Source organism: Podarcis bocagei, assembly GCF_964188305.1.
Source record: "Podarcis bocagei genome assembly, chromosome: 1".
NCBI classification, from domain to species: Eukaryota; Metazoa; Chordata; class Lepidosauria; order Squamata; family Lacertidae; genus Podarcis; species Podarcis bocagei.
Genome location: NC_138125.1, coordinates 11,176,726 through 11,200,768, shown reverse-complemented (window position 1 = coordinate 11,200,768; position 24,043 = coordinate 11,176,726). Strand labels below are relative to the sequence as shown.

Genomic DNA, 24,043 nt, shown 5'->3' with positions numbered 1-24,043 from the left:
AGCTGGGCAGTCTTCTTTATGGCAGGTGAAGCCTGTGGGTGAGAATGATGTAAAATGCCCACTTCCCAAGTTTTTAGGGCTTACTGTGACCGTAAAATACTAGGCTGAGGAACGTAGGAAAGTACCGCACCTACCTGGACAAGAGTTTGAGCAACGTTTCAAGTCTCTGTAGCTCATGGGCAACTCTTTTGGAAAGAGAGGTCCACTGGTCCTCCAGCTTCTCAATCTGGACCTGCAATTCAGGGCAGTTCACGAGTCCCATCAGGTTCTTCCCTTCCTTCACTACCTGACAATACGCGGCCTGCTCTCCTTCCATTTTCATTTTGATTTGCTAAGAAAGAGCACAAAGATTACACAGAGTTATAAGGAGAGGCAGGGTGACAGGCTGTTGGCTTTAGTTTCAGGCTTGCCATTCGTTTTGGTAAGGAGTAACAGCATAATAATAATAATAATAATAATAATAATAATAATAATAATAATTTATTATTTGTACCCGCCCATCTGGCTGGGTTTCCTCAGCCACTCTGGGCGGCTTCCAACAAAGATTTAAAATACATTAAAATACCACACATTAAAACTTTTTGTTTTCCACCAAAAACCTTCAGGGCAATCTGAATTGATACACCAAAGTTTTGACTGCAGCAAATTGATAGCATGGATATCAATTATATTTATCACCCCAAATGCTGGCTTCTGTGTTAATGAAGGGAAGAGCATGGTAGCTGGGTGGTAGAGCTTGCAGAAGATACCAGGTTTGATCCCTGGCAACTCCAGGTTAGGACTGGGATTCTCTCCCTGGGAAACTTTGGAGGGCTGTTGCCAGTCAGTAGCTTGCAACATGCTGCCTTCCAGAAGTTGTTGGACTGCAATGCCCATAACTCCCTGACAATTGGCCCCATTGGCTGAGGAAGATGGGAGTTGTAGTCCAACAACATCCAGAGGGCAGCACTACCCCAGAGCAGACAAAACTGAGCTAGATGAATGAATGGTCTGATTCTGTACAGGGTGGCTTCCAATGTTCCTAAGGAGAGGGGCTTTGATTCCTTCCTGCATCACCCAGTCCTCTCTGGTTCATCGTGTTCAAACCATTAGAGCTGATTAATGTCTCATTCCCCCCTATTTTCCTCAGAGCCTTTTCTTTGCACTGGCCACCTGCTTAATTTTCCTGGAAAAGGTTCTGAATACCCCTCCTGCTCTCCAACAGCTGGTGCCTTCTTCATTCCAGCTTCCTGCTGGACTTCTGGAAACTGAACCTCCCTGGAAGTATGGGGCCAACCACAGCTGGGTCCCCACAAAGCCCCACCATTTTCTCACGCACCGCCAAATCCTAATCTCCCGGTATGCCCCACGGAGAGCCTCAAGGTCCATAAATAGCAACACCCTAGAGGTCCGGGGCCCTAAGGAAGTCAGATTAGCCTCAACCAGAGCCAGGGCCTTCTCAACACTGGCTCCAGCCTGTGGAACGCTCTGCCTCATGAGACAGGGCCCTGCAGGATCTGATTTCTTTCCGCAGGGCCTGTAAGACAGAGTTGTTCCGCCTGGCCTTTGGCTTGGAGCCAATTTGATTCCCTCCCCCTCTTTCTTTTTCCTTTCTCCTCCTGTGATGAGGCTGCATTTTAATATTTTAATGTTTCAATATTTTAATGTTGTATTTTAATCTTGTTTTTAAGTTGTATTCATTCAACTTGTTTTTATTATTGCTTGTTAGCCGCCCGGAGCCCGGCCTTGGCTAGGGAGGGTGGGGTATAAATAAAAATTATTATTATTATTATTATTATTATTATTATTATTATTATTGACCCTCTGCCTTAGGGCACTGCTATAATCCCAAGGGCTAGAAGGTCACATGGGCTGATGGGTCAGGGGAGGGGCAACGTGGTTGTGGGCATGGCCAGAGCTGTGGGCGGGCAGTGCTTGGACTGGTGGCAAGTGGAACTGTTCACACGTTTATTCATTCACACAGGCACAGTGGGGGGGGGGTCCCTTCTCGACACATACCCTCTGCCACCCAGTTCACCAAACGTGGTTTACACGGGGAGAGAGGTGTGCGAGCTTCGAAGAGCGCAGACCTGGCAGGAAGGCAGCAAAAGTGGAAGTGGGAATGTGGCAGCTGCATGGGCCTCCAGAGCTTGCCCGAAATTTGACAGCGTGTTTCAGTCCATTGATGACAACAGGCACAAGGTGGGTTACAAGATTCAGGGGGGACAGGCAAGTACCTGAAGAAGCTGAGTCCTTTCCATCAGCCTTTCTTCTGTCTCTTCCACCAAACCCACAGAAGGCACAGAGGAGGACAACGCCTCAAGTTTTTGGCAGAAAGACCCATAGCCGTCATCAAACGCTATCCAGTCCTAAGGGAGGGAATGCATTTTTAGCAGAACACGTTATATTTAGGTGTTTCCTAATACCATTGTGTAAGAACCATGTCTACCACAGACGTATTTCTTTTTTAAATTTTTTTTTTTGGTTTTTACATTTATTTTCTTTGCATAGCATCATAACAACCTTTCCCCAAAAATAAAACATTTGGCTCCATGAGCCTGTGTCAGCTTTGCCTTCAAGCCAGTGCCAACGACCGGGCTCAACCTCTTCAGCCCCGACTGGGCCAGGCGAGCTGGGATAGCACTTCCAGAGACCTTCCACTGCAGGGAGCAGGTCTAAGTGCTGTGGACTCACAACTCAGAGCTGTCAGCACCAAACTCAGTTCCAAAAGTCAGCGGAGCACAGCAGAGTATGAACCACACAAACAACAGCTCTGAAGTAGAACTTCTTTTATTCTCTACAGCTACTGCATAAACTAAAGACTAATCGGAGACGCTGGACTGCCTGAGTGTTACAGCTGCTTGAGCAGTCACCTTATCTATATACAGATAACACTCAGACTCCCACAGGCTGGAGCGGAAGAAGCGATGAGCAAAATCCGCCCTCTCCTTTCTGAAACATTGTCAGCAGATTCTTGCAATGGGAGGGGCGAAACATCCTCAGCCTGTGCCTTCCCTCCTCCCTGACTAATGGTTTTCAAACTTATTGCATTTTCCCGTATTTCTTATTCCTGCTAAATCTTATCCTTATATAATTCCTTGCTTAACTACAACAAGTAATAAAGTTATCCTTACAAAGCTTCCTGTAGCCCAACTAGCGATGTTAATTGTTTACAGTTGTCTTTCAAATATAAAATAAATTTCATAGAATAGAATCATAGAATCATAGAGCTGGAAGAGACCACAAGGGCCATCGAGTCCAACCCCCTGCCAAGCAGGAAACACCATCAGAGCACTCCTGACATATGGTTGTCAAGCCTCTGCTTAAAGACCTCCAAAGGAGGAGACTCCACCACACTCCTTGGCAGCAAATTCCACTGTCAAACAGCTCTTACTGTCAGGAAGTTCTTCCTAATGTTTAGGTGGAATCTTCTTTCTTGTAGTTTGGATCCATTGCTCCGTGTCCGCTTCTCTGGAGCAGCAGAAAACAACCTTTCTCCCTCCTCTATGTGACATCCTTTTATATATTTGAACATGGCTATCATATCACCCCTTAACCTCCTCTTCTCCAGGCTAAACATGCCCAGCTCCCTTAGCCGTTCCTCATAAGGCATCGTTTCCAGGCCTTTGACCATTTTGGTTGCCCTCCTCTGGACACGTTCCAGTTTGTCAGTTTGTCAGTGTCCTTCTTGAATTGTGGTGCCCACAATTGTTCCAATCTTTCTGGAAAGCCTGGTCCTGCTGGTTCCAGATTTTCCCCATCAGTTTTGCCGAATCTGCATAGTCCATTAATTTCATCTGCCACTCTTCTTGGTAAATCTTCTTGCTTCCATCTTTGGGCTAATAACATTCTTGCCGCAGTTGTCGCATATAAAAACAACGTTTTATCCTGCTTATGTATATTTCTCCACCAACTATACCTAATAGGAAAGCTTCTGGGTTTTTTTAAAAAAATGTATATTTCAACATTTTTTAAAGCTCATTATATATCATTTCCCAGGAAGCTCTCACCTCTTTACATGACCACCTCATATGATAAAAGGTACAGACGTATTTCTACTCCACAAGCCCCTTACCTGTAACAGTCTTTCCAAATAGGCTCCGTGCTGGACTGCTTGCTGTTCCAAACATTGGTCTTCCTCTACCAGCTGACTCCATTCTTTCCCTCTCTCATGTAACGCTGAAGGTGCCATCTTTTCAGAACACATCTGCACCAGCTGCCTGTGGGCCTTGTTGCAGAAAAAGCTCTGGATTTAAAAAGGAAAGCCGCACTGAGGATAAACCAATGGATTCACATTTTAAAGAAACAAAAAACTGTTTCCTTATAGGAGACTTTTCTCCCTTCTTCTTGTTGCTGGTGCTGAAGGAGCAGATGGATAATCAGGCAGGAGGGAGGGGGATTTGGAAGATGAGGGTTAGTTGGGCAGTGGGAGGACATTTGGGCATTTGCAGGGGATGCTGACGGGGGATTGGGTCCCGTTGCGCTCTCTCAATTTGGAAAAGAAGAAAGCTTTGTTTGATTAAATGTATTACAAATTAGTGGGGATGGGTGATCTGGCCACCACTAATTAAACAAAAATAAAATAAAATAGAGCCACATATTTTTTGCGAGCCTCAGATCCACTGATCACACAGAGCAAACATACCGGTTGGGCAAAGATCTCTGGCTTAGTAATGCAAGCCCACAAATGTAAATGTTTGGACGCTGTCTCCCACCGAGTCAGACTATTGGCCTATCTAGCTCAGTCTTGTCTACAGCAGGGATGGGGAACTTGCAGCCCTCCAGTACATTTTTGGATTCCAGTTTCCATCAGCCCCAGCCAGCACGGCCAGTGGTCAAGGATGGCAGGCACTGCGTTTCAACAACATCTGGAGGGCAGCAGATCCTGCCTCCGTGGTCTGCAATGACTGGCAGCAGTTCTCCAGGTTTCAGGCAAGAGACTATCCCAGCCCTACCTATAGACTGAACATGGGACCTGTGACAGGGCCTTTTCAGTGGTGGCTCCCTGGTTGTGAAATGCTCTCCTTAGTGAAATGTGCCTGTCTGTCATCATTATCTCCTTCCAGGAAAATCTAAAAACATTCCTGTTTACCCAAGCGTTTGGGTTCCTGGCAACCTCCAGATCACCGGATGGAAGAATGTTTTGATTGTAATTTACTTTAAAAGGTTCTTAACTGTAACTACTTCCAGATGGTTTTTTTAAAAAAACTGTAATTGTTTCAGAATGTTTTAAATCTGCTTTAAAATGGTTTTTGCTTTGTTTTTAAATTTTATATTGGTTTGGCCTCCTGCGATCCTTGGGGAGGAAGGGTGACATATAAATTCAATAAAATAAACAAACAAGATGCTCAGTGGTTGAGCTGCAGGCTTTCCCCCTATTTGATCAATATGGAGAACTATTTTCACCTTAATGCCTCATACAAAGCTGCATTTCCATCTGCAATGCATCTTCCTTCCTTCCCACCGGCACCACTTTCTACTTTGAAGAGGTAAAATTGCAGCCTCTTTCGTCGGATCGGAAGCAGAAGTGACTAACTGCTTCTCTTAACTCAAAACAGCCAAAGAGGAATCGTTTCGTGTTTGTGCCATCTTTCTCCTGGGCAGTTTGTAAACATTAATCTTCATTAGCAGGGCTGTATTTTACGTCTGGCAAAGTAATTACAGCAACGGCTGGGTTTTTCTGATTATCCATATTGCAATACGCACAGACAGACCCCACCCCACAAAATACCTTTGCTCATTTGTGATGACAATTATGTGAAGAGCTGAAAGTGGGAAATAAACATGAAATGCAGCTAAGCTCTCCCTTATTTTACTGCTCTGTGGGAAGTGCTTCATCTAGTCTTATACATTTCGTTTCACATACTGCTTTCTCCCATCACAGGGATGGGAGTGAGATTAGATTCAGTTCACTTTTAACAGCCAAATGTATCAAATACACACTTTCAGAAGAGACTTGAGAACTACAATGCAGCCATCCTTCGAGATTTGCCCTCATCCGAATTTCACAACCAAACAATGTTTACAAAAACGAATGTATTCTGGGTAAACGTGCATAAAAATGACTATATCAGGGAAAAATAGCATTTCAGCAGGATAAAATACTTACAAAAATGTGTGACATTAGCCAAAACTCCACTATTGAGAATTCCACTATTGCAAACCACTTAAGAGGTTTGCTTGCAATCAGGTGGTATATCAATTTTGCTAAATAAAAATACAAAAATTCACACAGAATGATTTTCATAAGGATTAAAAAAACAACAACTTGCAAACTGCTGCAGAAATATGGAGAACTGAATTTAAGAGTGGGAAAATCAGAAACGGAGAGGAAAAAACCTGACAGATCCTTCCATCCCTACTTCCAAAGAACTCAGAGTGCAATAGGTCAGAAGTCCAAGGCAATCTCCCATCTCTAATACTTTGCTTCAGATTTTTGTTTGCTACTAATCTCAAGGAGTAATAGGAATCCATCAGTATTATCTGGAAATGGAGAGGGGGGAAATCACAGTACCTCAAGTTATTTGAGCAGAAAGCCAGTACCTTGTGGTTTTGTAGCTGAAACTGTAAAGTAGTTCGACTGGTAGCTTTTAGCTTAATCTCTTGAGCAACTTTCTCTCGCCCAAGATCTGAGAGCTCAGCTAATCCCTGCAGCAAAGCTTCATATTGTTGCTCGCTAATAAATGGAGAGGTCAGCTCCTTCTGTCTGTCTTGCAGGATCTCCCAAAGGTCATCTAACACATCCTGGAATTGAAACAAGTTCTGATTATTGTGTTTCATTCGGTTGTTTGGGTTGAAATTATCTGACTAGCAACCAGAGCTTAGCCCAGTAGATATAATGATACGTCGTTAATACAGTGGTACCTCTGGATACAAACAGGATCCGTTCTGGAGCCCCGTTCCGGAACACGTTCCGTTACTTCCGGGTCACCGCAGAGTGCAACCCAAAAGCGCTCAACCTGAAGCAACTTCAACCCAAGGTATGACTGTAGTCTACAATCTTTTGTTGATCAGACTGGTCAAGCCAAGAGCTGTAGTCACTACCCCCAGGACCAGTCCTCTCCAGACAAATGCCCCTGGCCATAATAATAATAATAATAATAATAATAATAATAATAATAATAATTTATTATTTATACCCTGCCCATCTGGCTGGGCTTCCCCAGCCATTCTGGGTGGCTTCCAACCGAATATTAAAACACAGTAATACATCAAGCATTAAAAGCTTCCCTAAACAGGGCTGCCTTCAGATGTCTTCTAAAAGCTTGGTAGTTGTTGTTCTCTTTGACATCTGGTGGGAGGGCGTTCCACAGGGCAGGCGCCACTACCGAGAAGGCCCTCTGCCTGTTTCCCTGTAACTTGGCTTCTCGCAGTGAGGGAACCACCAGAAGGCCCTCGGCGATGGACCTCAGTGTCCAGGTAGAAGGATGGGGGTGGAGATGCTCCTTCAGATATACTTTATAGGAACATAGGAAGTTGCCTTATACCAAGTCAGATCATTGGTCCATCTACTTGGTATTGCCAATTCTGATTGGTAGCAGCTCTCAAGGGACAATCCCCAGTGCTACCTGCAGTTGAATCTGTGGTAGAGGATGCTCTACCACAGAGCTGCGGCTCCTTCTGAGGAAAGTGCCAGTGAGAGGTTTGCTGCGCTGGGTACCACTATTTGAAGGCTCCTCAGGTGTCTTCAGGCAGCCATGTCTAACCACCCTCACCCACCTTTCCTACGTAGGTATTGCAACAAACAGAAAAATGACCCCTCTCTTGGCAATCCTAGTGCTGCCTACCCTGCAAGCTTTCTGGCGTGAGATCATCAAATGTGAGTAAAGAAAAGATTTGGCCTTAAGACTGCAATCTTAATTACACTTAACAAGGAGCAAGCCCCACTGAACCTAGTGGGACTTACTTCCAAGTACACCTAAGTTTTCATTATGAAGTTGCTTTTAAAAAAAGAAAAGATTGAAGGCTTAAAGTGAAGTTAAATAAGACTCCTGGGTGCTTTTAGCCAAGAACTGAAAGGTTATTTTCAAATTATGGTATCTTCCTATATATGTAAAACGTAAGGTTGTTGTCATGCTGTGATTCCAGCCATGTCAACTCCAGCGAGGCAACAGAATGGTAGGCACGCAGCCAAATCTCTATCAGCACTGAGCTTTGTTAAGCCAGCTTGCTGAATTAGTAAAGCCAAACCTTCAGCAAGGAATCATATATGTGTCCCGGTTCTGCAAAGCAGAGTCTCCTATGCCTGGAAACCATCTCCTGGTCCTGAATGGGGATGTAGATCCATCGCTTATGAATATGTACCCTCCACTACACTGCTATTCTCATCCCAGCACTCATTGAGCTTGCTGGTGTAAATCTGCAGTAATCAATTGCTGGTTCAGGGCCAGGCTGCTTATTAACGGCATTGTTTGCTTGAATTTGGGGACCTTTTCCAGGAGGTTTTGCAACATTTAATGTTCTAGGAAACACACTTTTCAAATAACCATTCATGTTTCAAATAACTGATCACATTCGTTTTTAGCAATTATCTTTTCTGGCCCACCCAGCATTCCCTTAATGTTGGGACCAGCTGTATTTAATGCTGTTCAATTCCACAGATACTGATAGTACTACACGCATGCGATTTACTCAGGGTCTTTACCTCTAGTTTATGCACATCATGGATTAGGGCAACAGGGACATGACCTCTTAGTTTAGCAGTCTGCATCTCAAAGTTTTGCATTTCCAACTCATGGGCATCCAGCCTCTGATTGAAAGAATGAGATGATTTGAGTTTAAGGCTACGCTCATTGGCAGCAGTTATATTTCTAGTCAGCTGAAGGTCCCAACAGTGCTTAACAAACTTGCAAATTACAACCGTCAAGTAGAGGGATGAAATTGTAGCCCCAAACACAAACAGGAAGGAAGGAGAGAAACAGACAAGAAAAATCACATCTAGTAAATCAAAGTGGCATCACCAGAGTGGGTTTTTGTCTAGAAAAAGGAACAACATCTTAATCTACTAGTGGCCATGCCAACAAAATCTTGCCAACTGGAGTGCTTCTCTCATCAGTGTTCCAGCAACCGGGCATACGCTCTTCCTTCATAGTCCGTTTCCCCTTTTCTCCAATAACTAACAAAATAATATTTTGTGTCTGCTGAGCAGGTTCAGTCTGCATTGGGCCATTCTGGAGAGGGGAGCTGCCTCCTTGGTTCCTGCCAAAAACTTTTTTGTACCTCTACGCACCTTGAGGAGGTATCTGCCCAAACATATTGACTCCTTCCCCTCTTGTTTCTGTAGCTTAGAATCATAGAATCATAGAATCATAGAGTTGGAAGAGACCACAAGGGCCATCGAGTCCAACCCCCTGCCAAGCAGGAAACACCATCAGAGCACTCCTGACATATGGTTGTCAAGCCTCTGCTTAAAGACCTCCAAAGCAGGAGACTCCACCACACTCCTTGGCAGCAAATTCCACTGTCGAACAGCTCTTACTGTCAGGAAGTTCTTCCTAATGTTTAGGTGGAATCTTCTTTCTTGTAGTTTGGATCCATTGCTCCGTGTCCGCTTCTCTGGAGCAGCAGAAAACAACCTTTCTCCCTCCTCTATGTGACATCCTTTTATATATTTGAACATGGCTATCATATCACCCCTTAACCTCCTCTTCTCTTCTGTGCATGCGCAAAGCACAACTTAGCGCTTCTGTGCATGCAAGACTGTCGAAACCTGGAAGTAACCCGTTCTGGTACTTCTGGGTTTCGGCGCGTCCGTATCCCGAAAAAACGCAACCTGAAGCGTCTGTAACCCGAGCTATGACTGTACCTAAAAGAACCTCAAGGCCAAAGTTATGCATTACACTATTATTAGCATTAAACCAATTTATAAAACGCTTCAGAGCATTGATGCTTGAGCTGGATGCTTCAGCTGAGATTCGTGCGCTGTAGGGGCTGGACCAGATGACCCCTGAGGTCCCTTCCAACTCTACAATTCTATAATTCTGTGAAGCAGTGCTCATGGTAGAAATGGAATAAAAAGCCACAGAAATATGAGCTCATAAAATGATAAAATCAGCTCACCAACTGCTGAAACAGAGGTTCTCAAAGGGTGTGGCAGGAGAGGGTGGCAAGTGAGATGGGAAAATTCAAGGACAATCAAAGAAACATTTCAGTGTAGTATTGTATCAATTTTATTTAATTTTGAGAATATGGATATCTTTTTAAAATGAGAGCATCAAGCAATACTGAAGACAATTCTACTTGTGATCCAGAATCACAAATCCAGCACTGCTAGGAGTTTTATTCTTGTTTTCCAATATAGGTAAAGGTAAAGGGACCCCTGACCATTAGGTCCAGTCGTGGCCGACTCTGGGGTTGCAGCGCTCATCTCGCTTTACCGGCCGAGGAAGCCGGCGTACAGCTTCCATGTCATGTGGCCAGCATGACTAAGTCGCTTCTGGTGAACCAGAGCAGTGCATGGAAATGCCGTTTACCTTCCCACCGGAGCAGTACCTATTTATCTACTTGCACTTTGACGTGCTTTCAAACTGCTAGGTGGGCAGGAGAAGGACTGAGCAACAGGAGCTCACCCCGTTGCAGGGATTCGAACCACCGACCTTCTGATCGGCAAGTCCTAGGCTCTGTGGTTTAACCCACAGCGCCACCCGCATCCCAACGTTTTCCAATATACTTCTCATCATTAAAAAAAATTCTGTGTGTGGCGTGAGCAAATTTCTGTTTTGAAAGTGTGGCCCGGAGAAAAAAGTTTGAGAATCACACTGCTCTAAAACAATAAAACAATCTCTACAAATTCTAAAAAACAATGAAACTAATTCATCAGATGCAGAGCTGATCTTCCGTAAATGACTGCCTTCCTAAACGAACAGGTCTTCAGCAGGTGCCTGAATGCCATCACAACCTCTTGATAACTGGGCACTGAGAAGACAGGACTGCGATGAAACTCTGTCCGCACAACCCTACAGGCCGCTACTGCCCCCCAAAACTGGCCTGAAACACGGTCATTACTGTTACCATTAAGCTCAGGGGGGGAAACAAAAGCGTTGCTCAGTTTTGGAAAACAAAATCGCAAATAAGAGGAATTAGGTAAAATTGTTGAGTGATTGTGCCTTATATTCATATGTCCTGTTTAATTACCTGGAGCTGTTCGGAGATACTGTGTTCGCTCGTTGCGCCGAAGGACTCTTGCAGTAAGGATTTTTTCATAATCAACCTACCATACAATCGCCTGATTTCATTCTGTGACGGGGACAAGCGAAAAACCGAAGTGAACCCAGAGGTACACGATACAGAATGAAAGGATAATTAAACTGCAGTTCAACCGGGCTATTTAATCAGCATCATTCTTTAAATACATACATATGCACAGAGAAAGAGAGTGTCCTGGAATTACCTGTTCTTGTAATAAAATAAAAATAAAATAAAACGATGCCCACTTTTGTAATCACTGACTAATCTGCATCAGGCTTGGGCCCATTAGGGAGGTCAAGGATTAAATCATCCCTACAGGAGATACGATTTAGCTCAGCGGTAATGAAGGGCTGTCTCAAATTTGAGACTAATCCAGGCAAGCTTCTTTGTGGGCAGGGTGTGTGTGTGTGTCTGTGTGTATGCATAGTGAAATTGAAGTTTCCTCTCCTAGCCACCAGACATATCTGTTCCACCTCTAAGGCCTGCTGAATATCCATATGAGTGTAATAATAACAATAACAATAACAATAACAATAACAACAACAACAACAACAACAACAATAATAATAACAATAATAATAATAATAATAATTTTATTATAACCTGCTCATCTGACTGGGTTACCCCTCCAACAAAATACAGAGGGGAAAACAACCAACCATACAAAACACATCAAACGTTAAAAGCTTCCTGAAATAGGGCTGCCTTCAGACAGCGACCAAAAGTTACATACAGTGGAATGTCTCCACCCCCATCGTTCTGCCCGGACGCTGAGGTCCAGTGCCAAGGGCCTTCTGGCGGTTTCCTCACTGCGAGAAGCAAAGCTACAGGGAACCAGGCAGAGGGCCTCCTTGGTAGTGGCACCCGCCCTGTGGAACACCCTCCCATCAGATGTCAAAGAGATAAACAACTACCTGACATTTAGATCGAAGGGAAGTTTTAATGTGCCCATCTGCAGAAACCCAGCCAGATGGGCAGGGTACAAATAATAAATTAGTAGTAGTAGTAGTAGTAGTACTATTACTACTATTATTACCTCGGTTTTCAAGCGTCTCAGAAGTCGAACGTTTCAGAACCCAAATGCTGAAAACCCAGAAATAAATGCTTCCGTTTTTGAACGCGCCTTGAACGGCTTCCACTGCGTGTTTTTCGATTCTCTCCACTGAAATGGCCAACAGCCCTTTGAGCCTCGGTTTTCGAACATTTCAGAAGTCGAACGGCCTTCTGGAATGGCCTACGTTCGAAAACCGAGGTTCCCCGGTAGATGTTAAATGTAATGTGTCCATAAAACCCAACGAACGTACCCCAAATTACAGAATCAAGTCTCATATTATATGATTTCAAATGAAGAGGCCATGCTTTCCTGAAGAGTCCCCCAGATTTGATCGTGCATAATGTAAGTTGGTGCAACATCATTTAATGGGGGTGGGGGGATTGCAGAAATATGGCATGCCTCTCTCTTGCGAGATGCAAATTAGATGGGCACCAGAGAATGGAAAGGAATACAATTGGGAGGTACCTGATATTGACTGTACTGGTCCAGCTCAGCTTTTATGGACTTGCTCCTGGAAGAGGCAGCCGCTTGGGTCGACTGCAGCCATGACTGCAAGTTGCTAAAACACTCAGAGAATCTATCAGCGTTACCACCAGCAGAGGCAATGGACCTCAGAAGGTCATCCTTTTTCTCACCAATATCCGCATGAAGCTTTTGCAGCTCTGCGGAGAGAGTCTGGAAAGAGAGAGAAAAAAGAAAATGAGAAGGAGGCCTGTAAATATGGTTTTGTAAAAGGAATGGCAGGAATTCATCAAACCTGAAGTAAAAAGGACCTTATAAGAATGCAATCATCCACTACTTTTGAGCGTGATCACTTTGTGTTCTCAAGCAAGAGACCTGTCGTGACTTTAGCTTGCACCGTGAGAAGGAAGGAAGGAAGAACAAATCTTGGGGTTCTCCCAGGCATGCTGATACTACCATCTCAGTTACCCATTTTTAGCCACAATCTAGTTGGCACTTAGCTAAATCAGCCCTTCTTCTTAACTTTACCACTGCCACATCCACCTCCACTAACCAACCCCTTGAAATTCAGAATAGCCTCAAAATACTGGGGCTCTTGGAGTGTTGTGAACTACATCTTCCATCAGTCCTGACCAGCATGCTGGCTGAGGCTGCTGGGAGTTGTAGTTCAAAACACCTGGAGGGCCCAGGGTTGGTGCAGGCGGTCTGCCATCACCCCATTCTGCCCCACCCACTGTTGGCACCAAAAAATAGTGTGTGTGTGCACACAAATTGGGAGTTGCCTGTATGATCAGGAAAGCAGAAATCAGTCCAACCTGGATATTATTATTTTTACTCTGAATTATTTTGCAATTTCTACTATTTCACATAAATCATGTGGGCCCCTGAGGCTACTGTCGCTCAGACACATTTATCCAGCAACCCTCAAGATTATCTGGCATTTTCCAGTCTTTCAAGCATATATTTACAATCTCGAGAGTCTATCTTTTTTTCAAATAAGAGCTGGTATTTTCAGGAAGCCGAATCTTGCAATTTGCAACTGATGACACAGGACGTGCTTTCTCTGTGCAGAACTGTGCGGTACACACAGCTCTGCTCTTGAGAAAGCCAAGTATCAGCCTTTGCCAAACTGATGTGGCTGGGTCCCCCCAGCCACTCTGGGCGGCTTCCAACAAAACACTAAAATGCAATAACCCATTAAACATTAAAAGCTTCCCTAAACAGGGCTGCCTTTAAATGTCTTCTAAAAGTTTGGTAGTTATTTTTCTCTTTGACATCTGATGGGAGGGCGTTCCACAGGGCAGGTGCCACTACTGAGAAGGCCCTCTGCCTGGTTCCCTGTAACTTGGCTTCTCGCAGTTAGGGAACCGCCAGAAGGCCCTCGGCACTGGACCTCAGTGTCCGGGCAGAACGATGGGGGTGGAAACGCTCCTTCAGGTATACTGGGCCGAGGCTGTTTAGGGCTTTAAAGGTCAGAACTAACACTTTGAATTGTGCTCAGAAACGTACTGGGAGCCGAAGTAGGTCTTTCAAGACCGGTGTTATATGGTCTCAGTGGCCGCCCCCAGTCACCAGTCTAGCTGCCACATTCTGGATTAATTGTAGTTTCTGGGTCACCTTCAAAGGTAGCCCCACATAGAGCGCATTGCAGTGGTCCAAGTGGGAGATAACCAGAGCATGCACCACTCTGGCGAGACAGTCCGTGGGCAGGTAGGGTCTCAGCCTGCGTACCAGATGGAGCTGGTAAACAGCTGCCCCAGACACAGAATTGACCTGTGCCTCCATGGACAGCTGTGAGTCCAAAATGACTCCCAGGCTGCACACCTGGTCCTTCGGGGCACAGTTACCCCATTCAGGACCAGGGAGTCTTCCACACCTACCCGCCTCCTGTCCCTCCATAACAGTACTCCTGTCTTGTCAGGATTCAACCTCAATCTGTTAGCCGCCATCCATCCTCCAACCGCCTCCAGACACTCCAGATGTTTGGGAGTGCAGCTCACACCAGCCCAGACACTCATTTACCTCATAAAGCATTTGTTGCACAGGAGCTTCTTCACTGGTGAGTTCACACGTGTTTAACATCTGCTCCATGTCATTCAGGCAGCGGCTGATTGCCAAAAGCAGCTCAAAGAGCTTCTGGTCCAAGCTTAAGGAAACTTCCCCTGTCATATTTTCCTGGAAGATATGGAGATGCTGTTTCTCAGTTTCCTCTGGAGGCTTCACTCACTCACTCACTCACTTACTTACTTTTCCCCAGACCGCATGGCTGACACAAATGAAAACAATTGCAGATAAAATGCAAAATGGTAAAACAAAACAAAACCCCTCTCACCACCACAAGCCTTCATAAGTCACCACTGCCTTTAAACATAACAACCATCTCATTATGCTTATTAGGCATTGATTTTCACTTATTGTTAAGCACCTTGGAGGCCTGCTGTTAGGCAGAAAAGGGTGTGGGTGAGCCTTGAGGCCTGACAGAATCTGTGGCCTGCTGGGTGTTGGGCAATTTCAGATAGGCAGCAAAAAAATGGAGGGTATTTAAGGAAGGTTGCAATTTTGGGCTGGTCTATGGTTAGATGAAAGAGAGAGAGGGAGATGGAGAGAAAGAAGCAAGCAATGCAAGAGTATTACGTACTGGAAGCTTTCAACAAAATGGCGGTCTTGTCATTTCAAAGCAAATCAGTATGTAAAATGCAGATCCCACCCTTTTGGCTTTGTTGTCCTTTTAGGGTTGCCTCACACTGCTGGCAGAATACCTCTACTACAGTGGTACCTCAGGTTAAGTACTTAATTCGTTCCGGAGGTCCATTCTTAACCTGAAACTGTTCTTAACCTGAAGCACCACTTTAGCTAATGGGGCCTCCTGCTGCTGCCACGCCGCCGGAGCCCGATTTCTGTTCTTATCCTGAAGCAAAGTTCTTAACGTGAAGCACTATTTCTGGGTTAGCGGAGTCTGTAACCTGAAGTGTATGTAACCTGAAGCGTATGTAACCTGAATCGTATGTAACCCGAGGTACCACTGTATAGAAACAGAGTCTCTTACAACCACCCTTTCCTTGAGCTCCTGTTTTCCCCCCAGGGTCAAACTAGATGCGGCACCATTTGCACAATTAGCAATTTTGCAAATGGCTGTTTTAAAAGGTAAATTGCAGACGTGAGACTCCAGATCTAGACTGGGACCCTGGCATGTCAGCTACAGGGGCTTTAATTCTCCCCCACCCCATGCCTCCCATATGGAACATCCCCTCTATGCCTGCTCTTTAGCACTGGGGGGAAAGATCCCGTTTCCTCTAATGGGATTTCACACAGACACACACATATCAATAGATTCTGCGCTCTGCCAAGGCTCTGGATCTTGCCCACCAGCCATGCCGGCAATTTATGTAACTCGGGGGGGGGGGATGCATTTTAGTACCTGTGTCTGAACAGACGCTTCTTGGCTCAGATTGCCAAGCTGTGCCGTGTACGTTTTCAGCTCCTCGACGGTTGGAGTTCTCACACTCGCTGTGGCACCCTTGGGTAGAATATTTATTTTGGTAGAGATCTAACATTTGGAAAAGCAAAATGTGTTTGGACAAATGCTCCAGATTAAACTCATGGTGATACAGAATGTTCTTATAACAGCAGCAACTAGCTAGCTAGCTACAACATAAACCAATATTAAGTTCACCATCTTGGAATGGACACAGAAGTGTCCATTCTATGTAGGTGGCGTGAAATCTGCTCACAACAAGAGCCTAGCATCTGCCGCGCCTGCATTGATCTGTGCCAATGAACATGTCTACGTGTGGCTGAAGCTCTGTCAATGTGCGTTCTAGTTTTTCAAGGCGATAAACCCAACTTGGTAGGCACCTTTCAAGTATTTGGGTGTCTCAGCCTTTAGACATAAGACTGATGGTTTAACCTGAGGAATAGACCATTTAAGAGGGCCCGCTACAAACATTTGATGGGCTGTCATATAGGTGATGGAACAAATATCATTCCGTTGTTCCAGACAGTAGGGCCTGAACTAACAAGTTCCAATGACAAGAGCTGGGATTTCATCCAAAATTAAACAAGGATTCTCAGGTAACAAGTTGGTCGACAGCAGAATAGACTACCTGGGAAGGTACAGGACTCTCCTTCGCTTGAGGTTTTTAAGCAGAGGATGCTATAGCTATGGATCTCCTGCCTTGGAAGACTAGATGATATTTTGAGGTGCCATTTTGATCTGTGTTGCCCTCTTCTTCTCCGACATGGGGACAATATTACTGACCTGTTTCAAACGCTTGCTATTAAAAAATCTGAAAGTCTTAGACACACCACTGTTGATGATTGTGTACATACTTGTCTCTTTTGTCTCACTGTCACATTTTGGTCACAGGGGTTTTGCAGATTTGTGAAACCAACCCCCCCCCCCCAGATGACTGGGGCCCAGTGCAGACAACGCATATCCTTATGGCTAGGAAGTTGGAAATATGCTACGACGACTCTCTTTCTCTCTCAGGCTCCATCTGCACTAAACATTTAAAGCAGTATCATACTGTTTATAAAGAGCCAAGGCTTCCCCCAAAGAATCCTGGAACATGTAGTTTGTGTTAGGATATTTCCGTTCCACCTTAAAAGGGAGTAGGATGTTTGTGTCACAGCCTGCGTATTTCCTGTTTTCACAGGATGTTTCTGTTGTGTCTTTGCTTTCGTTTCTCTCTCTCTGTCTGAGACACTGGCGCAGGCAGTCATGTCTTTCTTTGTTCTGACCAACACTGAATAAAGCTTGTAAATAATGCTCTCCTGAGTGCAACTTCTGCTGTGACTATCTGCTGATAGAGTGTGCATGAGCTCTAGAATGTGGCAAGATAACTTCTAGAAACTCATGTCGCTAATCGATGATACTGCGTGCCTACCAGAGATCGATGGATCGTCTGGCACACGGCTTGGGGCCATGATGGACTTTATCTCCCTGGCAATATCCCAACAGTTTGGTAAGGGTGCTAAGAATCGTTTGGAGACCCCATTTCCCTCCCAGAACTACATTTCCCAGAGTTCCATGGGGTTGATTGTTAAACCACTCTGGGAATGGCAGCCCTGTGAGGGGAACAGGGTTCTCCTACGACTCTCAGTTCTCTTAATAGGCCAGTGGTCTAAGTAGACCAGCATTCTGTTCTCACACTGGCCAACCAGGAAGTCTGGAGGAAGCCTTCAAGCAAGGCATGCGTGCAACAGCACTCTGCCCACCTGTGACTTCCAGCTACCGGTATCTCCTCTGACAGCAGAGGCAGAACATTTTCCTAAAAGTACTGCTGCAAAGGGTTGGCACAGAGGGTCATAGAATCATAGAATCATAGGGTCAAAAGTGTTAGAATTGCTGCTCTATGATTGTAGTCATGGGATTGTTGTTGATCACATGACGTGATATGTTTTGACTCCACAGAGTGGGATGTGACGGAGACAGGATGTTTGTGTTACTGTGTTCCGTGAAGTGGGACTATTGTCCTTTGTTCTTTTTCTCTTTGCTGTCTGATGCTAGAGAGAGAGGGAGCCATGTTGCAGTGCTCCGTGTGTGTTTATATGTAAATAAAGTAGATTAGCCAAAATGCTGAGTTGCTGAGGTCTGTCACGCATGATGCACAAACTCTGCGGATCCCTAAGTGTACTGGTGTCGGTTAGCATCGGTGGCTGTGATGTTCGGGCTGAAGAAAGCTTATGAAGCTCCCGAACGATCGACCAGGAGGGAGGGAACATGCCAGTCGGGCATGTGTCTCTGCCAGGGTTCTACTCGACTGTAGGCTGAACTCCTGACAAAAAGGTGTATAATACTGAGCCAAAGGAATTCACTAGCTGTTGAAATACCACAGCTCTTGTCTTGTTTTTGCTGCAACAGACTAACACAGCTATGCCTCTGGAAATTGTTGTTATTATGGGATGGGTGAATTAGTATACTAACCTGAGATTCAGGGAACTGACAGTGAGGAGAGTTCACCTTGAAGAGCAGCTCCTCCTGCAAATGTTGCCACTTGTCACCTGCTTGGTCCTTGGGAATCAGACCAAGGGGCTCACTTCCAGAGCTGGGTGCCTCGTGACTAGATCGGCGCATCAGACTGCTATGAGATAAAATAATTGAGAGAAAAACCAACGACTCTCAGTATAATACTGTTTACAACACAGTCTGGTTTACTTAACCTGCTCAAAGAGAGGAAGTATCCAAAATCCAGGCTTTCACTAAAGTTGACAACCTGAACCCAAATATATTTATTTGATTTCTTACACATCCTATACCCTAAGGTCACAGAGCAGGCTATCGCAACAAAATATACCATTATAAAAACCATAAATCAATGAAAATGTAAAAAAAAAACAATCCACTATTAAAATCAGTTCCATTTATTTATTTATTGTATGTATATCAACCTTCTTTCCTCCAGAAGCTCAGGGGACTGTATGTTGTCCTCCTCCCTTGTGAGGTATGTTGTGATGGACTATAACACCCATCATCCACGGCCAGCTTAGCCCAATGGCAAAGGATCATGGGAGTTATAGTCTACCCATATCTGAGGGCCCAAGGTTGAAGAATACTGGTCTATACTGACAGGCAGTGGTTATCCAGGTTTTCTCCCAGCCCTAACTGGGGATTGCTGGGGACTCAATTCGGGATTGACTTTCTGCACGCAAGGCTGATCCTCTCACAACACAACTCTATGTGTCTTTGCCCAGAAGCAGTTTCCTTGCAGATTTGAGGAGTGCGTGGTTTGTTTGTTTTTTGTACCTTTCTTGCAATTCCAGAGTTTTGCCACCCCCAGATTGCGGCTGCATCTTCTCCATGTACACGTCAATGAAGTCAACAAGATTGTTTTGTTCTGACAGCTGCAGCAGCAGCTCCTGCAAGTGAGGAAGAGAAACAGAGGAAAACTCAAAACGTGGAAAAATTGGGGTTTCCTGAAAGCGATGTCTCGCCCCCTTTCACTGTTTTGGTGGCAGAAGCAGTATGGCTCAGACTGGGAGCCCTGAGGGTAGGGGACTGGTTTCTTCCTTTACTAGGATTTCTAGACAGAGAAGGAAGTTGAACACAGTTGCTGTTGTTAATCCTGATGATAACAACAGCCTCATACTGACCCCCTTCACCAGCAGGCCCCATGGCTGGTTACAACAATCTAATGTTAAAAATTACAGTCACAGGAATAGAGCGTGCCCTGAAAACACACATCTCAGGTGTTAAAAGGCCAGGATAAAGAGGTGTGTCTTCAGCATTTGCCAAAAGCTGCATTGTGAAGATGCCAGACATGTCTCTTGTGGTGAAGATGCTAGACATGTCCACAATTTTGGGGTGCCAAAGAGAATTCTCTCTTCTTGGCCACCCACCGAATTTCTGACAGAGATAGAACTCCCAAGAGCACGGGTAGGCAAACTAAGGCCCACGGGCCCAAGAGGGTCCCCTCTTTACCAAACTTAACAGTGTATTTCAGCCTCGGTAAAAGAGGAATGTTTTTAAATTCCTTCTGAAAGTCAGTACAGTGGTACCTCGGGTTAAGTACTTAATTCATCCTGGAGGTCTGTTCATAACCTAAAACTGTTCTTAACCTGAAGCACCACTTTAGCTAATGGGGCCTTCCGCTGCCACCGCGTCGCCGGAGCACAATTTCTGTTCTCATCCTGAAGCAAAGTTCTTAACCCGAGGTACTATTTCTGGGTCTGTAACCTGAAGCGTCTGTAACCTGAAACGTATGTAACTCGAGGTAGCACTGTAATGAGGTTGACAGATGCCCCTCGCTAGGAAGAGAATCTCATAAATGGGAGCAGCCACCGGAAAGGCCCTGTCCTGTTTCAACACCAACTGGTGCAACCACCAACAGGGCCTCACCTGCTGAGCATCGGACCCAAGATGGTTGATACTGGGAGAAGGCGCTTGTTTAGGCACTTACGTGTGAGATGTATACAAGAGGCGGCAAAATTAAATAAGGCAGAACAATAGACAGCAAAACTATCTTGCCATGTTGTGGAGGAGGGGGAAAGGGAGCCGATTTACCTGCTGCTGCTCTAAACCATTCTGCCTACTGAAGAGAGGCTGGTCCAAGGCAAGAAGCGGGAATGTATCAGAGAGGTCAAAATAAAAGGGCTGAGGGAGCTCCTCAGAGGTATTTTCCTCAGGGCTGATCTGTAGAGAGAGGCACACAGGTCAAAGGAACTTTTCAGGATAAGATTGCAGTGATAGAAAGGTGAAGGAAGGTGGGAGCGCCTTAAGGTAGTTTTTTAATGCTAAATTTTGAACTCGGCCACAGATTCCCTGAGCACAAATAATGAATTGGCTTAGACAATTTATATAACACTTACAGATGTTTTGGGTGGGGAATCTCTAAGTGGTTTACAACCTCAAGCTCATAAAGATCCAAATACCAATAAAATAAAATAAAATAAAATAAAATAAAATAAAATAAAATAAAATAAAATAAAATAAAATAAAATAAAATAAAATAAAATCAACATAGAAAAACTCCATGTTATAAAATATCACACAACTAACTGTCAGCATCTTTCGGGGGTCGAGATGCCAGCTGGTTAGCCCCCAGCTGGATCATGCCTTTCCAGCCATGATGATCCCCCAATCTCTGGTGCGACGTAAATCAGCGACTCAGACTTCAAAAGCCTGAGCACACTATATTGGCAGAAAATACTGCGCAAACAGAACAGGCGTGAGGCTTGTGGAAACATACTATCAGCTAAAGATTTATTAAGCATAAATCAGGACAAAGAAAACATGTCGTCTCCCTTTCTTCTCCTCAGAGAGACAGTAAAAAGCAAAAGCTATACACACAATGGAAGTTCCCAGCAAGCTGTGCTGGTATGTAAACAGACATGTGACATGTAACAATCCCATGTCTGCTCCTTAAGGTGGAATAGAATTTTCCAAGACTAACAAGGAGGCTGCATTGTTTGGAATCCTGACTATTTAGGCTTCCAGACTGTGGAAACCTCTACAAGCATTCGAATCATTATTCTCATGTACAGTGGTGCCCCGCAAGACGAATGCCTCGCAAGACGAAAAACTCGCTAGACGAAAGAGTTTTCCGTTTTTTGAGTCGTTCCGCAAGACGAATTTCCCTATCGGCTTGCTTCGCAAGACGAAACGTCTTGCGAGTTTGTTTCCTTTTTCTTAAAGCTGCTAAGCCGTTAATAGCCGCTAAGCCGTTAATAGCCGCTAAGCCGCTAATAGCCGTGCTTCGCAAGACGAAAAAACCGCAAGACGAAGAGACTCGCGAAACGGATTAATTTCGTCTTGCGAGGCACCACTGTATTGGATTTGTTGAATTATCTTGCCCATGGCAACCCAAAGCGACTTAAAACCAACCAAACAGGCATAGGGGGCTTCACCTCCCAATCTGAGAAAGGCCACATGCAACACGACCAGTGTAGGACAGATTTCCTCACCCCGCCCTCTTCTCACAAGATTTAGAATTGGCTTAACAAACTGATTGCACAAATAGAGAAGTCTCCTGCAGCTGCTCGAAGGGGTTTGAGACTTCTCCTTGCAACAAGACGTGGCAGCGCGGGCTGCTCCTATTCCGTGTGCCTCCTAGCCAGTCAGCCATGCCCCTTTGCAGAATACAGTGGCACCTCGGGTTAAGTACTTAATTCGTTCCGGAGGTCCGTACTTGAAGCAAAGTTCTTAACCTAAAGTGTCTGTAACCTGAAGTGTATGTAACCTGAGGTACCACTGTACTCCATTCCAACAGGTATATAGTAAGACTGATATGAAAGCTTTGCAAACTGCAGCATGCGTCACCACACGAACACATGCGCACAACAGCGACTCTCACACTGGCCTTGTTTTTTGCGGTTTCGTTTTACCTGCTCTTCTGTGCTCTTCCCTTGGAGCATGCCTTGCACCCTTTCCAAGTTGCATTTCACATCTCTCAGCTTCAAAGACAGGCTCTCTGCCTCCTGATGGAGGCCAGCGCCCTCACCGGTGTGCCTGTCTTTGCAGTCCTCCAATAGGCGCGCCACTTTCTGTTCAATCTCTGATAAGATAGCCTGGAAAGTCAAGCAGTTAATCATTCTTTTTCTTTTTTAATCCACAATGAAGTGAGTATAATGCAGAATTGGTTGGATTAATTCCTCAAAGAGTGACTAACTGCTTCACAGAGTTTGGTGGCAAATTCTTTACCGTGTACTAGGACACCCATTTTAGTTATCACAGGAGCTGCTGAATTGTCCATCGTTTCCATCATTTTTACGAATGCATCACATATAGCTCAGAGCTTAAAAATGGGAGCTATTTGTGAAAGCTTCTATGAGCAATCTTTTGGCCAGTTTGTGGGGAGGGGTGTGTTTCTGTGAAAGGACGTGAAGTGATTTTAAAAAAGTTGGTTCTTTCATCAATTTGACAGGGGGACAATTTGGTGAAAGGACCTGTAAGTCTTTGCCCATTCAAAGTGAGAACAATGCTGATCCAAGAAGACCGTTTATGGAAGATCATATCCTGGCTTTGTAAGCCAACTTCTGGATGAGCCTTTTGGCCATGCGCATAGCCCCTCTGTTCCTTCCTTTTTGCAAGCAAGGAAACAAACCGAAAGGTTTCCCACTAACCATAGTTTCTTGTATCACACAAACTGGGAAACTGTGGTTAGCAGTGAGGTTACAGGGAACCAGGCAGAGGGTCTTCTTGGTAGTGGCACCCGCCTTGTGGAACACCCTCCCATCAGATGTCAAGGAAATAAACAACTATCTGACTTTTAGAAGACATCTGAAGGCAGACTTGTTTGACGTTTTATTCTGTTTTAGTGTTCTGTTGGGAACCACCCAGAGTGGCTAGGGAAACCCAGCCAGATGGGAGGGGAATAAATAATAGCATTATTATTTTTTATTATTAGCCCTACATTTGCATGAAGTCAGGGCTGGTGAGGGGAGTCAAAGTGAAGGCAGGTTTCACAACAGCAAAGTATCAAAGCCTGTCGATGCTCTCCTTTGCATTTTGGATTCACACTCACGAGAATGAATTCAGTATCAGTATATGAGACACCCACAAATGCAGTCAAGCTAATTTAGGTGCAACCACTCAGCACACTCATGTTTTCTGGATAGGTCTCCATGGTGTTCTTTCTGTTGGGGATGAAGATTAAGGTCTTAAGCCGAAGATGAGGAATTAACCATTTTGGAAGCAGAATGCCGGCTAGAGGGTTTTAGGCTGAAGTTTATGAAGGGAAAGATAAAGAAGACTGTAGCAGTATATGCTACAATCACGCGAGAACATTCTCAAAAATGTAGGGAAGAAGGGGAAGCAGATGCTGGGTTGCATACGCATCGTTCCCTTAAAGCGCCTGTGAAGCATGTTCAGTCCCTTAAGAATTCTGGGCACTGTAGTTTGTTGCTGGGAATTTCAACCCTGTT

At 44.9% G+C, this 24,043-nt stretch overlaps 1 protein-coding gene across 1 annotated transcript in view; it reads right to left on the bottom strand.

Moving 5' to 3' along the window:
• Positions 1-24,043, bottom strand: part of SYNE2 (spectrin repeat containing nuclear envelope protein 2) — a 229,664-nt gene that overhangs the window by 72,377 nt on the left and 133,244 nt on the right. Inside the window, exons 64-76 of the mRNA XM_081213478.1 lie at positions 22,505-22,687; positions 20,685-20,813; positions 19,428-19,540; positions 18,609-18,765; positions 16,101-16,229; positions 14,705-14,857; positions 12,686-12,895; positions 11,113-11,214; positions 8,624-8,728; positions 6,523-6,723; positions 4,055-4,225; positions 2,217-2,348; positions 135-331 (exon numbers count right to left, since the gene is read on the bottom strand). Of these exons, the coding sequence (XP_081069604.1) occupies positions 135-331; positions 2,217-2,348; positions 4,055-4,225; positions 6,523-6,723; positions 8,624-8,728; positions 11,113-11,214; positions 12,686-12,895; positions 14,705-14,857; positions 16,101-16,229; positions 18,609-18,765; positions 19,428-19,540; positions 20,685-20,813; positions 22,505-22,687 (1,982 nt within the window). The remainder of the gene's footprint in view (positions 1-134; positions 332-2,216; positions 2,349-4,054; positions 4,226-6,522; positions 6,724-8,623; positions 8,729-11,112; positions 11,215-12,685; positions 12,896-14,704; positions 14,858-16,100; positions 16,230-18,608; positions 18,766-19,427; positions 19,541-20,684; positions 20,814-22,504; positions 22,688-24,043) is intronic.